The sequence below is a fragment of the Condylura cristata genome, unplaced genomic scaffold, assembly GCF_000260355.1.
Source record: "Condylura cristata isolate star-nosed mole 26May11 unplaced genomic scaffold, ConCri1.0 scaffold00001, whole genome shotgun sequence".
Lineage (NCBI taxonomy): Eukaryota > Metazoa > Chordata > Mammalia > Eulipotyphla > Talpidae > Condylura > Condylura cristata.
The window spans coordinates 70,789,364-70,805,097 of NW_004567102.1; the positions used below are offsets into that span (position 1 = coordinate 70,789,364).

Consider the following 15,734-nt stretch of genomic DNA (forward strand, 5'->3'; position numbering starts at 1 on the left):
AAACAAACACCAGGGACAAAGAAACCCACATTATTGAAGAATTTCCCAAGTGATTCTGATATCCAGCCAGGTTTGGAAATGACTGCTTTGGTTCACTGAATGAAATACCCCTATTCTTCATTCTTCTTCTTCCTCCCAACATAACACCTGGCAAATACATAGTTTTCCCACTCATCCCTTTGACAAACAGATTATATAAAACAAGTCTTAGCTGCTTTCTTTAGGTGCACAATTAGGAATCTCCACAATGAGATATATTAAACATTGCCATTCTCGGACTTCTCGGACTTGGTCATGTCATAACAGAGCTTCATCCAATCTATCATTTGCTGACTGTGGTATTAAACCAAAGTCAAAATATATATGAGACCAGAGTTCTTGTTTATAAAACAATGGTGGGCACCTTGTTTTCCCTGTCTTCAGGTTATCCTTGAACTCAGCAGCCATCTAAATCTAGACACCAACACGCTGGATATGACAAGCCACACAGAACACACTGTATATTCTGAAAATGAAAATCACCCAACATTTGCTAACACCTGATACATACAATGAAGGACTATGAAAAAATTAGGTCAATGGAATGATGGTGAAATAGGACCCTGGGAGCTTTGGAGTCTAATGGAAATAGCAATAATACAGAGAAAGGTATCTTAAAGCCAAGAGAAAGAAAAAAGGGCTAATCTGACAAATGGAAAATAGACATCAGTCTTTATTTGCATGTCAGTTGGTTGTTACATAAAAGCCAACTCTATTAATAATGTAAAAACTAAATCTTCATTAGGCACACATTACTGTTCGAAGAGCACATGACGTAAAAGAAATTTTGTTGATAAGGCAAAGCTGTCTGTTCTTTCCCAAGTTACTATGGAAAAATGTACATATTAATGAACATATAAAAGCTTTCATGCTTTTAATTTCCTGGCTATAGGTCTTTTTTGGCACTGCAACAGGAGAGTGATGATTATTCTAATACAATGAAAGCACCTAATTTCCTTTCAAAAGTTTTGAAAATGACTTCATAATTCCCCTTAAAAATGAGAATGCCAGGCTCTCCCTGGTGGTGCAATGGGTTAAAGCACCGAAATAGGAAGCTCTCCAAAGCCACTGCAGCACTGGGCAGAGAGCTGACCCACATGGCATGGCAGACCTCTCCTGACCCGCCTGCTGCTCCCCTCAGCAGTGTATTTTAGTAGATCTGCCTGACCTGCTCCCTACTATGTCTCTGGTGAATCCTCTCGCTCACCACACCACTGGCCTGTGCCCCAGTTCTGTAAGCATAAGTAAATCTTAAAAAAAAAAAAAATAATGAGAATGCCATCATGCTCAAAACCAAATGCGATTTCAAGTAGTCGCTGCTAAGCCCTGTGACACCAAAGCATTGTTGGTACATGATATTCAGACAGGTTTGTGGAAAATGTATACAGACTAACTTTTCCCTCATTAGCTGAAATGTTCATCTAGATCCAGAAGGGAGAGAGAACTCTTAGGAAAAAGGGAAATTTAATGTAGTCAATATCCATTTTGAACATGGGTAACTGCATAAAGCAATACAAAATATTTTCACATATTATACATTAAGGACAGACCACTAAGAGCCTACTAAATACCAGGACCTGCTTCATTTAACCCTTGCAAAGTGATTAGTCTAAAACCCAGTGTAATGATACTGTCCTCCTTGCTAGTGATTTGTGTAGTGTTGGTTGATGATGAAATAGAAGCATAAAGAAATGTAAGGAAGGTGTGGGGTGGATCCTAAGAAAAAATACAGTAAAACACAGTCTCCTTTTCCCTCCAGCTACACTGGATTGATGCCTAGAGGTAGCAGCCAACTTGGACCCTAAGGGTAGCCCAAGGGCAGAGCTTCCCAAGCCATCATGGCAGAATGGACCTGGGCTGACATTTCCAGCTGCCAACTCAGCCTCCAATAGTCACCCTATTTCTGGGCCTGATGATTCAGAAGTTACATTTTGTTAATGTTGATGTCTACTGAAGTAAGATGCTCCGGTAACTGGAGGAAGTCAAGTGCATTCTAGCTCACCTGGATAGAAATGATGTTGTTATAAAAATTGAATTTGCGGGCCCTCCCTGGTGGCATAGCAGGTTAAAGCACAGCACTAAGAAGCTGAAGCCACTTCAGCATGAGTTCGATCCCTGCCCCAGAGGTGACCCACATGGCGCAGCAGACCTCTCCTGACCTGCCCACTGCTCCCCTCAGCAGTGTACTTGGTTAGTAAGCCTGTTCTGTGTTCTGCTCCCACTCTGTCTGGTGGATCCTCTCACACCCCCCTTCTCCCGCACTTCTGGTCTGTATCCCATTTCTGTATGCATAAATAAATAAATCTTTAAAAAAAATTGAATTCACAAAAAGTTAAGTGATTTGCCTAAGACTGTACTGTTTCTAAGTATGCAGTCGATATTTCTCTCATGCCAGGCTCCCCAAAGTCCAATGTCTCTTCAATGAAATAGTACAGACATTTCCTATCTGTTCCTGGAAATTCCAGGGAACAGAGCCCAGGAAGTAGTAAAAACAATACTACATCTGAAAAACTCAGGATTCAAGTTTTCATAATCCTAGGACATCAAGAAATATGAGCCTGCAAGTTTCAACTGCAAAACAGGAAGAAAAAAATGTCAGCTTCACCTACTTTCCAAGTACTTGTAAATCTCCACTCATCAACAATACATGAAAAAACCTTGTGTGGATTCTAAAGACGAAAGGGTTGGTTATTTTACCCCTTGAACAAACACTACATATAACAAAATGTTCTAGATAAATCAGCCTCCCTATGAATGCAGCATAATTTTGTGGGTATTTAATTTGTAGATTAAAGTGAAAAAGAAATTGTGGAGATAACCTTGGCAAATAAACCTTTTCCCATGGTCCTCTAAGTCATGATCCATAATATTTCTTTGGACCATTCCATGAAGTTACACTCCAGAAACTTTGTGGTCTTGTCTTAGGATGGAAGTCTAAGCTCTTGAGTCATAGTACTTCATGCTTTGCAGGAGGGATGCCCTCCAGCTTCTCTCTCACTTGCATCCTTTCCCAGCGCAGCCCAAGCATCTTCTATCTGGCATCTGTAACAAGCACCATTCCTGCTTGGCCTAACTTATATCTAGCTTCATAGTGAACAGTGTTATCTTAAAACTAAATTCAGTTTAATTACCTAAAGATCAAAAAGGCACTTTCACATCTTCCCATGCATTATAGAGATCTAATTCTTGAAAAGTAACAGCATTATCTTAATCATCCACAAGTGCTTCAATGAGCAAAATTAACAAAGAAATGTCAATGAAAGTCAGTAAATGTTAGAGAACTCCTTTTTATTAGAAGTCAGCAACATGTATTCCTTCAACTCTCTCTCCACCCCAGTAAAGATTCAATAATCAAAGTTTGTTCTAGCAATATACTACAATTGTGCAAACTTCAAAAATCTAAACCGTAGATTTTTTTATGTTCTATTTTTGCATTCTCAACTGCAGTTAAACATCTCAGGACATGGACTTATATTAGGTTTCTCTAGGTGGAAAAGAGTGCCCGATCTTGGTATAAGGCCCAGAGCAGTATATAACACTCTCCCTCTATTATGGGGCAGGCATATTAAATTCATTAAAAATGCTAAACAGGAGAACTGCAAGAAAGGTTTTTATGAGTCACAGTAACCACAGCTGCTTAAGGTTCGTCTGTTGTTGAGTTGGGACTCTCATCCCAACTTATCCCAAAACTTTCCATGGTCAGTAGGTCATTATCTATTCCGAACCACAGAAAATGACTCAGGCTATGGAAAGTGTCCAGGGAAAGAAACCCGAGGACTGACTTCACCTGCCATGACATCCCACTCATCTCAGTGCCAGCATTTGACAAGGGAGCAGAGGACGGTGGCTCCAAAAAAAAAGGTTTGCTGAAACGTCTCTTTGGAATTCCTCATTAAGGAAAAGCCTCACCCTGGGTAAACCTGGCAGATGCCCATTAAATGCAATGATGCCCTCTAGCTTCAGCGTTTTGACAATGTGCCTTTCCTTCCCAGTGCTAAAAGAGAAAGAGTTGAGAGACAGCACCAACACACCACTATGAACCTGTTAGGCTACACTGGGAGCCAGCTCAAAATAGGAAAACAACAGAATAGGTTTTACAAGTGTGAGAGCATGAAAAAGACACCTATATTTAAATAGATGGCAAGTCTCCCTAGCAACCCATGAAATAAGTGCATTTAGTGAAAATAAGGGCAGTTTGTGAACAGACACTCTACAGGAAAAATGACATCCTTTTATTACTGAATAAATCAGTGCTTGGCATATACAAGATCAATGCGAAGGCCCCTCTCATTGAAGGTTGAGAACTCAGACAGCCTTTCCTGTTCTTAGTAGAAAGTTAATGGATAGTTTAAAATGATATCATACCATTTCTGACATCTTCAATTTGGCCTGAAAACCTTGAACACAAAGCTCTTTTGAAAGACAGTTCATGCTGCTCAGCAAAATGGGAACCACAAGAAAAGAACCAGAATCTGGAAGTATTGAGCTAACAAAAACACAAGCAGTAGAAACTCTGTTCCTTAACTGAACTTTGTGTGACCTTGAAAGCTCTCAGTAGTCTATAAACTGTTTGTTTTCAAATATGGAAACACTTCTATTTTATTTCTGTACACAATGCACACTAACTTCGTAGTACATGTTTTTCTATTTAAATTTACTGACCACAAGAACAAGACTTTTAGGATTACCATTACATCAAAGCATTCATACTGGTGTACAAGCTTCCCAAATAGCAGATTCCAATTTTCTTACAATTAAGAATTTTCTTGAATTGTAAACCTGGTCGCAAAAAGGCTGCCTAGCTACACCCCTCTTTTGTAAAAACAAAAATAAAGACTTGGTTATGAGAAACTGTCAAATTCTCTGCGCTGTAATAAAAATGTATGCTACAATTTTAAATCTTCAATTTAAAATTTTAAATCTTTTCCTACATCATGAGGGATCTAGGAAATCACTCTTCTCAAATGTTTGCCCTGCTTATAACCTGCTATCCCAATTTCAGTGCCCCTATAATTATATGAGATTTTTAAAATCAAATTGCATTGATTTTCTATTCCTTTACATCATTTCATGAGTTCCCACCTCAACATGGTCATGTGCCTCGCTTGCCCTCTGCCAGTTCCCGTCTTCCCTCACTGCGAAGTCCTGTATTCTCATTGTGTCATTTTCACTGAGCTAACAAGGGTTTACAACTTTTCCATGATTTGTGGGCCCTAGTTCACCCCTCTTCAGACACATGCTACACGACCATGTCCACCACCTCCCACTGAGCGCCTCCCCTAGTTGTTCCCCCACCCCCGTGCGCTTCAGTCTACAGTTAGATCTCTAGGGTTGCTTTGGTTTAGCTTTTCTCCTCCTTTGATTTGTTCCTCTCTGTTCCACATGAGGCAAATCATCTGGTATTTTGTTTTCATTTTGCTTAGCATAGCCCTTTTCTATTCCATCCATGTTGTCACAGATAACAAAATTTTATTTTTTAATACCTAATTACATACACAACTCCTTGTGTATCTGGGGTCATATTTTTCACAGAGTCTAAGAGTTATTTTTGTTGTTTTGCCCTTTTTTTTTTTTTGGCTTATTTATATTCCACAAATGGGTAAGACCATCTAGAAGCTGTATTTTGCTTTCTGACTTATTTCTGTTATTATCACCTCATGATCTATCCAAGTTGCTCCAAGAAACATTATTTCAGACTTTTCAATAGCTGAGTATTATTCCATTGAGGAACATACCACAATTTCTTTACCTTATCATCTATCAGTAGATATTTAGGTTGATTCCATGTCTTGGCTGTTGTGAATAATGCTGCTATAAACACAGGGGAGCATAAACCTTTTCATATTATTTGGATAAATATCCAGAGTGCTACTGCTGAATATGACACCACCATAGTTTTCTTTTTTTTTTTTTAAAGGTCTGTCCATGCTGTTTACCATAAAGTTTGCACAGATTTATGCACCACCAAAAGCAAATTACTCTTCCTTTTTCTTCACACCCTCAGGTACACTTGTTTTCAGTTAAAGATAAAAGTTTGAAAAATATTGCACTTGCTTCATAATTAAAAAAAAAAAAATTATGGCTATCATGCAGGAACTCCTGAACTCAACTAACCTTCTTTAACACATTTTACCAAAGAATATTTTTAGGAATGTTTTGGTAATACTAAGAAGTACAAAAGAATAATATAAGCAACATCCCCATACACCCACTGTTCAGTCTTAAGAAATAAAATCCTTTAAAAATTCTTCCAGCTTCATGTGATTCACTCCATGATCCATTTCTACTCCTTTCCTTTCTTTGGTATACAGCATACTGAACCCAATCTTTAAATGGTCATTAAAATGTCCACCAAAGCCAGCGGGACATTAGGACTCCTATTTTCCTAGCATCCTTGCCAACAACTGATATTGTTAGATTTAATTTTGTTCATGTCAATATGTAAAATGCTATATTATTACTTTAGTTTCAAGATAAAACATTTTTTTTAGGGGGGTATGTTTTTAGAATTCATTTATTGGCTATTTGTCATTCCCATTCTTTTGTGAATAACCTGATAACCTGTTGTAAATGACCTATCCTATACACATTTCAATATTTTTTCTTAAGCTATTTAAGGTAGGGCCTCCCTGGCGGTATAAGAATGGCTAACTCTCAGTGCCATCATGCCATCACCACTGTGGCTCCTGGCCTGTCCAGGAGCTTATGGTGTAGCAGACCTCTCCTGTATAATCCACTGCTCCACTTAGTCTGTTCTGTTCCCCACTCAGTCTCCGGTGAATCTTCTCACCCTCCCCCCCAGACCTCTGGCCTATAAACCAGTTCTATGCATTGTTTTAAGATAATTTTTTAAATTATTTCTGTATACTGAATATAACTCCTATGTTGGTTTCTTCTATGTTCATTACTCCTGGTCTGAGGCTTATTTTTTCCCTTTGCTAATGATATTTCTGTATTTGTTCATATATTTACCATTTGCAGTGCTCTACAATCCTTTCTACAGAACCATATTTCCATTTGGTTATCACTTCCCTTCAACCTAAGGATTTTCCTCTCACATTTCTTATTTTAGAGTTCTGCACGTAACACATTATTTAGAATGTGTTATCTAGAAATGTATTTTGTCCTCATTTTTGAAAGACTTCATCAGAGGATATAGGATTCCTGGATGCCCATTATTTCTTAAGCACTTTCAGAAAGCCATGGGCTACCTTAGTATGAGGGGTCAGCACCCCCTCTTTCCTTGCATTCTGTCTTCTTTCCCGGTTACGTTTATGACATATGTTATATGTTGTTTCATAGCTATTTAACTGAATTTCTGAAGGATGGTTTTCCTTTTCTAGTTATCCCATTTGAGTCTTTTCTGCACTTCCTAGACATGTGATTGTTTTAGTCTGTTCATTTGTTTAACAGATTTGGGTAATATTTCACCACAAATTCCTCAGATAGTTTTCCAGCTACATCATGTATCTTCTCTCCAACTATCTCTCTAATTAGTAGTGTGTTTTAAAGCATTCAATGCCATTTCATGAATGACTGAGACTATTAATTTTTTCTCAATCTTTTTCCTTTCTTCTGCTTTTATCTCAACTACTTCTAATAACCCATTTTCAAGTTTATAGGCCCTTCTTCATATTGTATCCTACTTACTGTTAATCCCATCTCATCAAATTTTTACATCAGATATCCTATGGTTCATTTCTACTTTCTATTCCAGTGACCACATATCTTCTATAAGTTTTCATATTTTCATTCATTATGTCATCTTTTCCAGTAGTTTAACATTTTATCTTTGCTATTTTAATTTCCATGTCTGATAATTCCAAAATTGTGTTTTCTATGGGTCTATTTCTACTGATTAATATTTTTCCTACTTTTCACAAATCTAGTAGTCTCTGATGGTGCACTAGGCATTTTTATGATGTGTTGAAGAAAGTTCGGATTCTCTTACTCTCCTCTTAAGTTTACTGACTTTTGTTATAACAAGCAAATAAAATGATTGATGGTTTCCCACGTGGAGGCTTGGCTTTAGGTTTTAACAGCTTTGGCTTTCTATTAGTTTTAGTGCACTTTCTTAACCCTGGATGCATTTTTTAAAAATTTCTAAGGCTTGGTGCTTCTGGAGCCTCCGCAACTGTTTATCAAGCTCCTCTAACTTGGTAAGGCTCCAAAGTCTGTCTCTATTGCACTTGGCAGCTGCCAAAGTTCTCTGTTCAGTTACTTTAGTCTTCCAGTTACTATTTTCTGGCTGGACTTCTTTGAGTTTTACCCTACACATGCAAATTCCAGCAGTCAGGAAAGAATGGTTTGGAGCATTCCCTCTGCGGTTCCATCTGCATATTCCACCCAATTCCAGGCACTTTTGCAGGCACAAATTGACTCCTCAAATCACTAAGACTGATTTTTCTCTTGAGTTACCCCTGCCCTGTAACCCTTCAGGTGAGAGAACACCCCAAAGTAAAAGCCATTTAAACATGAATCTCACACATGTGAGATTGGTCCTTCATGCAAAGATCAAAGTATCTCCAGTTTCTAATTACTTCTAATCACTCTTTGGTGTTTTCAAACTTTTGTTTAAAAAATGTTTTTCAAACATTCACTAATGGTGTTTTCAGTAGGGACAGTGCAGCAAAACCTACTTTGCCACTTCTAAACACCAGAGTCAGATGAACAGAAACCAGTGGTAATGTACTCCAGTATCCCTATCTCTTCCTTTTATGGATTACAGTACTGTAAAGCTTCATTTAAGAAATTCTTTCCTATACCAAAATCACAAGTACTTAGGTGTATCTTATTCTAAAATATTTTTCCTAAAGTGTACTTTTCATATTTTGGTCTTTAATTCATTGGTTTTAATTTGTGTGTGTGTGTGTGTGTGTGTGTGTGTGTGTGTATGCCTCTTCAAGTAGAGATCCAATTTCCCATTAGTTTTATAATCAGATAAACAAAATTTCTTAGTATATGAGAATTCCATCTTGATGCACTAAGCCTACTGCATCACAAATGTAATCTCATGTGTGTATCTTAGTATGTTCCTGGTTTTTCTGTCCAGTGTTGTCTATGTTCCATTCATACTAATTATTATATTTTGTTATATAGTAGAGTAAATCCCCCACCCTATTATCTAAAATGATCTCGCCTATTCTTGACCTTTATTTTTTCAAATAAAGTACAGAATCAGTTTGTCAAATTATATCCTGGTGAGGATAATTTAACATCTTTGTAATGACAAGTCTTCTCATCTACAAGCTTAGTATATGTTTCTATTCATTGAGGTCTTTTTTACTATCTTTGTATAAACTTTCATAAATTCTTAACATAGGGATTTACTATATTATACATAACCAGCATTAAAATTACGTTTTCTTAAATTATTTTCTTTTCTTTCAGTTTAGTCAGCTATATTAAATGACTTATCAAAATTGTTTACTAATGCTATAAAACCTAAGATTTTATTTAGTTCACAATACACACTTTAAAGGATAATAACATTAATTTAATATTCATTTGCAAGCAACTTTTTTTAATGTCATGGACTTATCTAGCTTATATCCAATATACTTACCAAGAAGCGCCGTGGTCTCTACTTTCAGTGTCCATGAAATTAGAGTCCAAAAACATATCCTTGTAGATCCGACCAACTAAGCAGTACATATCTGAAGCAACCTGCCCTTCGCTTGCTACCAGAGGAATCATAATGTCAAGAGCCTTTGCTCTGTCTCCAGGGAGATTTCTCCTAAGATAGTGAGAAAAAAAAATAGTTTTAAGACAGTTGCAGAAACAATACAATCAACCTCTCCAAGCTTCTGCTTCCTCTTCTATATGAAATAAGGATGATCGAGCTTCCAGCAACATATGCTAACTGCTCAGATGACATGGCCCCTCTCCTATTCTTTTCATCATTCGCTTCAGTCGTGGTAATTACATTTATATTAACTTTAACTGGACGAGAACAGCAACACAACTAAACTCTGGACAGGCCGATGCTTTAGATGCCTCCATGGTGGCAGCACAGGTGACGCTCTGAGGTGACACAAGCATAAAATGGCATTAGGTCATGTGCAATGTGCATAGACGCCTGGACACAAGACTGGGGAAGTCAGTCCCTGCCCTAGCGGATTCACAGACATGTGATGTGAAATGTGAGCACCAGAGTTTTGGTTATAACTATATCCAGAGCTGTTCTGGTGAAAATATTCTCTGCTTAGGAATATGTTCCTGGAGACATAATTGCCCTTACTCTAGTTTATATTTGGGTGAACAATCATCTGGTGTTGAGTAAATCTGCCTAAAGATCACATTTACATAATTTAAGAAATCTAAAGTATATGAGTAGCAAATAGCGACTCTCCCAGAGAAACTGAAGTGTTAAGAATACAGTGACAGCCTTTTTTACTGACAAAAAAAAAAAAAAATCATAATGCTACTTTTTTATATTTTGTGTCTACTGTAGATCAGTTCAGGCTATATTCTAATACAGTAGTTGCATGCTATTGCAAAAACATACCCTAGAAAGAACCTGAGGTTAAATACTAATCTGTTAGGGCATGATAGAAGGGAACTTCTTACCTATTCAGTGCAAATGCATAATGGAACTTCACATGATGATGGGAGGCCAAGTCAAAGGTTGGCAACTTTTCTAAAGTCTCTACCAGCTTCACAATAGAATCATAGTCCTTTCAAAGAATCAGGGAATAAGACAGAATTAAACCATTAGGAGAAAGTTCTAAGTAAAATGACTACCAGTTAACTGAACCCGAGAAGGGCATTAACAAAGAGAACTGGTATTCACAAAATACTCTGGACAACCTAGAACCAGGAAGAAATGTTTTTTTTCTTTAATATTGTGTTTTTTGATTATATAGAGTAAAAGCATGAGTGACATAATCACCATATCTGGCCAAAAAAAAAACCCAAAAAACAAAAAATCCATTTAACAAGATAATGTGCCCAAATACAGGTGTTTAGTTCTTCATGAAGTCAGATTCTGGCATGAAGTGTCCTAACAATTGCTTTCAGGAAAATGATTTCCAAAATTTCAAACACATAGAGCAACTGATTGAATTTCTAAGCAACACAATGATTTCATTTCAACAAGAGTAAAAGCAACTCTAGTCCTTGGGCTCCTAGGTGGTACACCTCCCTACACATGTCAATCTCTGTTGTCCACATAAAGGTTTACATGGACCTAAATGGCTGGGTATGGGAATAAGAAGCCAGGTATCATTTAAATTTAGCTGTAAAAATTTAATAGCATTGCCCAACTTAGAGATGAGGTCATTCTTCTTTATCACATTAAAAAATTTTAAGATAACAAAATAATAGGGTGTGTTAGTGTGTTTTACATTTACATTCTATATCTTACCCTTATTATGAATTGACTCCTTATTTTTTGCTTCTGGCTAGTCAGATCTAGCACTATCAATTTCAAGGGTAAGAGATGTCCAGAAAGCTCTATAAATTTCAATTATATGCCAAAACAAAGCCTTCTCTCTTTGACTGATAGGTGTGCCTCAGGCTAACAGAATAGAGTGAACTGTCTATGGGTTAGCTACGTGTATAGATTTTTCTTGCTCTTTTGGAGAAAAAAGTTTAGAACATTACCATACAAATCTTTCATAATCACTGATGATTAAATCACATGAGTCTTTTTATGAAAATCTCAGAATGGAAAACAGGACAGTCAATAAAAAACTGTGTGTAGGAACACAAACAGTTCATTAGCTAACTGAAATTGATGTTAACACTCCCTTACTCACCAACATGGTTCATGACAAAGATTTTACTTTAAGCATCTTCTCACCTGAATATCTCTGTAGGAAAGTAACAGGTTTATGACAATATCAGCTGTCAAGACTTCAATATTATCGACTCGCTGCCGAATCCTTGCCAATTCAGCTGCTAGTTCTTTACCAGTGTATAAATTACGAGCTTTCCTGATATCATTGAGTATAGATTCCCGAAAATACTGGCTGATAAGAAAATACACATTTCAAAGGTTAACAGTAGAAAGGATTTCAATGAAAGGCAACGATTTTATAAGGAAATGAATGACATTTGCAACGTCAGTGGCACTCAGTTCATTAAGATGCATTGAAGGAACGCCACATATATCTCACTTCAAGAAATTTGAAAAGCATATTTATTTTAACACTTTGTCTTGCTTCAGAAACAATTAAAATATACACAGTGAATTTTCCCAGAACCTCCAATATACCACTTAAAATGCCCAAACTTTCTATTTTATTTTTATTGCTGTAAGACTAAATAAAGTAGGTACACCTATGATTTGAACATAATGTAATCTCTACTTTTCTACTCAACATTAACATTTATTAATATAAATGGCTGCTCTTAACGGAGGTATAAAAATGTTCCCAGCATTTTTTTTTAAGATTTATTTATTTATGCATACAGAACTGAGGTACAGGCCAGAGGTGCAGGGGTGGTGAGAGGATTCACCAGAGATAGAGTGGAGAGCAGAACAGGCAGGTCAATGAAGCACACTGCTGAGGGGAGCAGTGGGTGGGTCAGGAGAGGTCTGCCACACCATGTGGTCACCTTCCCGGGGTGGGGATAGAACTCATGCTGAAGTGGCTATAGCGTCTTAGTGCTGTGTTTTAACACGCTGAGCCACCATGGAGGGCCAGTTCCCAGCAATTTTTGCAGGATTCTTGACTCTATACTAGAAATCCCTGAACATATACTCCAATTCTGTTTCTTAGTTTAAATAGATTTTCACCTCTATCATTACTAGAATACAACTGGCAATCTGGTTTTTGTGTTGGTTTTGCTGATTTCAAGTTATTATCCTATGGGTAAAATGATAACATCTGGACTATGTGGCTTCTATTTTATCCATAGAGAACAAGACACATTTTCCCCTAGTTCTTTGAGAAGATGTAGAAGCAAGTGAAGTGGAATAACACTTCATTATCATCATGGCATTTTTGTCAAACTTTACCTGGAACTTGCTTGTGCCACCTTCAAAAGTTGAATGAAACGATCCACAAGCGGTAAGCAGATGGGTCCAAGAAGCAGCTCAAAGTTGGGTTGCATGAGCTCTGTCAACCCCTTCATGAAGCTGCTGTCACAGCAGTAGACCTTGTTATGTGGAGTCACCATGTAAGGAACAAAGGTGTAATTTCCTGTGCACATCTGTGGAGAGAGGAGGCCCCAGGAGATGGTGAACCACCTGCATAACCCCAAGTCTTCTGTGAGTCATTTTAAGTAATAATGAATATGAAGGAACTTTTCACAAAAACCTCATTTCTCATTTATGACCTATGAAATGGAAATTTTCTCCAATTTCTTTAATTGCTTTTTTCAAATAATCACAACATGCACATGATACAAAAACCTGTACGGCACAATTGCTATGAATCAAACATCTATTCACCATCTCTCGTGGCTAAGTGACTAAGGCACTATAATATAGCTGTAGGAAAGAGGGTAGTTAAAACATGGCCTTTAGTCTTCAGAGAACTCCAAATGTACTCAGATACCATAAATACATGAACATAGTAAGAGCAAACATTATTTTTGTACCCCACATGAGAGGCAAGGCTACAAGTGATTCCAGAATAAAGTACTCCCCTCCAGGCTGCTCTCTCTGTCACTGGCTTCATTAGTCTCCAGTTACTAAAATTAGAGGCCCAGAAGTGATCCTTGAGGCTTCCCTCAGCTAAAATATTCTATCTATTCCACCTTCAAAATAAGCCCCACGCATGTCCATCTCCCCCCAAGTTGCCAGCACTTTATCTCATGCCACCAACACATCTGGCCTAGGTCACTGTACTGCTTGGAGCTGGTCTCCCCAATTCCACTCGTGCCCTCCTGTCTATTCTCAACCTAGCCATCAGCATGGTCTTTTAACCATCTCTATGCATTCCTCAGCTGCTTAAAGCCCCATTAGGGTGAAGATAAAACAAGTCACTGTGGCCTCCAAAGGCTGGCTACCCCAACCCTGCCTCTCTCTATCCTCAGCCCTCAGCCATGCTCCCTTGACTCATGATGAGCAAGGTACACTGATCTTCTGTCCTTACCTAATCATGCCACTGAGAGTCACAGTGTAAATAAAAGCAGAACTGGGAAAAAGGGAGAATTGCATTGGGAACCCTGAGTAGGCAAGTCTATCTGGCATGTAGGGCTCAGAGAGGGAACTGAATGCAAAACTAAAGGTTTTAAACTACATATGCTGAGCAGTGAGAGTTCATGGAAGGATTTAGAGCTGGAAAGAAAACACGATCAAAGCTACGCATTTTGACAACAGGGACAGAAAACAGGATGGGCTAAAAGAGAAAGAAACAAGAAGAAAGGAGGGAGGATGCTACAAAGCATGGCCAGGTGAGCAGCTGAATAGGGCACACATGTGCTCCATGTCTCAAAGAATCTTCTAGACCTGCCACCTGGTTATAGATTTTGAGAGCAAGGAAGAAGTCAGAGGTGCCAGTATTAAGTGGAGATCTCTGAAAAAACAAAACAAAACAAAAAAAAACCTATTATAGTATCACTAACCAAAAGTAGTAACTCAGACAGCAGAACTCGACTTAATTTATGGATGTATTATATTCAAGGTGTACTTGTTATATGCCGGGTAATGAGTCAACAGAACCTGATTGCTGAAATATCAGAAGAATGTCAAAGGGTTGAGATTTGCTCTAGAGTAGGTAGGGTAAAATGTTCACTAATGCAGAGCTTGTGATTTCAGGGAGTGGGAGTACCAATGTGAAAATATGTAAAAGAGAGTTGAAAATATTTGATAGGCACATAAAAGAGTTTCAAACCAAAATACAGACCAGCAAAGGGATGAAAAATGAAACGAGATTTATAAGGAAATCTACTAGTTATGGGTTTAGGGAACACAGGGAGTCCAGACGATTGGTTCCTAGCCATAGCAGCATTCGGCAGAACATACATCTCTTCTCTAATTTTAGAATTAAACTACTGCGAGCAAACAACTCTTCACCACTTACGTGTGCCAAGCAGCGATTATCACCAGATTGCAACAACCAACTAGGGAAGGTGTTACTGTCTCATTTTTATACGTGAGGAAACAGGTAAGGCGTCAAGGTCACAGAGATGGTGTGTGCTGCACCTGGGACTCCAGCTCCTCCAGCGGAGTGCCATCATCACCAGGCCCTGGAATGCCTCTACCTGGGACATCCCAACCCTCTGCCTCAGGTCCCCTTCTGCAGACCCTGAAGAGCCAAGTTACTGTCTCAGAGCCAACAGAAGAGAAGAGCTAACGCCCTTACTTATTTATGAACACATCCTTTGAGTAGATTGTATGTCAGGTAATTAAGCAAAAACTGGACTTCCAGTTCTGCTAAGTAAATTATAAGAAATTATAAGAAAATTATAAGAAGAAATTCCAGTAAATTATAAGAAGAACGTGCAGAGGCTGAGATGTGATGTTCTATGTTAAATACATTAAGGTTCTGAAGTTCTCGTTCATGGAACAATAATTAGAAAGCTAACCAAGATGGAAGAAAATGAACATATACTGCTAAAATGTTACCAAGATTGAGTAGTATTCCCATCTACTTACTCCTTTCATCCAAATCACTCTGTAGGCAGAAAAGGAAGACAAAGGCACCAAAGAGGTTGCTTTCCAAATCTTCTAGAGTTTAAACTATGAGTGGGCTATAAAAGACTATTACAATCAAAGTCTTGTTTTAGATAAGCACTAGAAC

General features: G+C 37.9%; 1 protein-coding gene across 2 annotated transcripts in view; it reads right to left on the minus strand.

The window, feature by feature from the left end:
- Positions 1-15,734, minus strand: part of MAP3K5 (mitogen-activated protein kinase kinase kinase 5) — a 198,912-nt gene that overhangs the window by 93,123 nt on the left and 90,055 nt on the right. For both annotated transcript variants that reach the window (XM_004673883.2, XM_012722711.1), the window contains exons 4-7: positions 13,004-13,197; positions 11,843-12,011; positions 10,609-10,715; positions 9,605-9,775 (exon numbers count right to left, since the gene is read on the minus strand). In XM_004673883.2, coding sequence (XP_004673940.1) covers positions 9,605-9,775; positions 10,609-10,715; positions 11,843-12,011; positions 13,004-13,197 — 641 coding nt within the window. The remainder of the gene's footprint in view (positions 1-9,604; positions 9,776-10,608; positions 10,716-11,842; positions 12,012-13,003; positions 13,198-15,734) is intronic.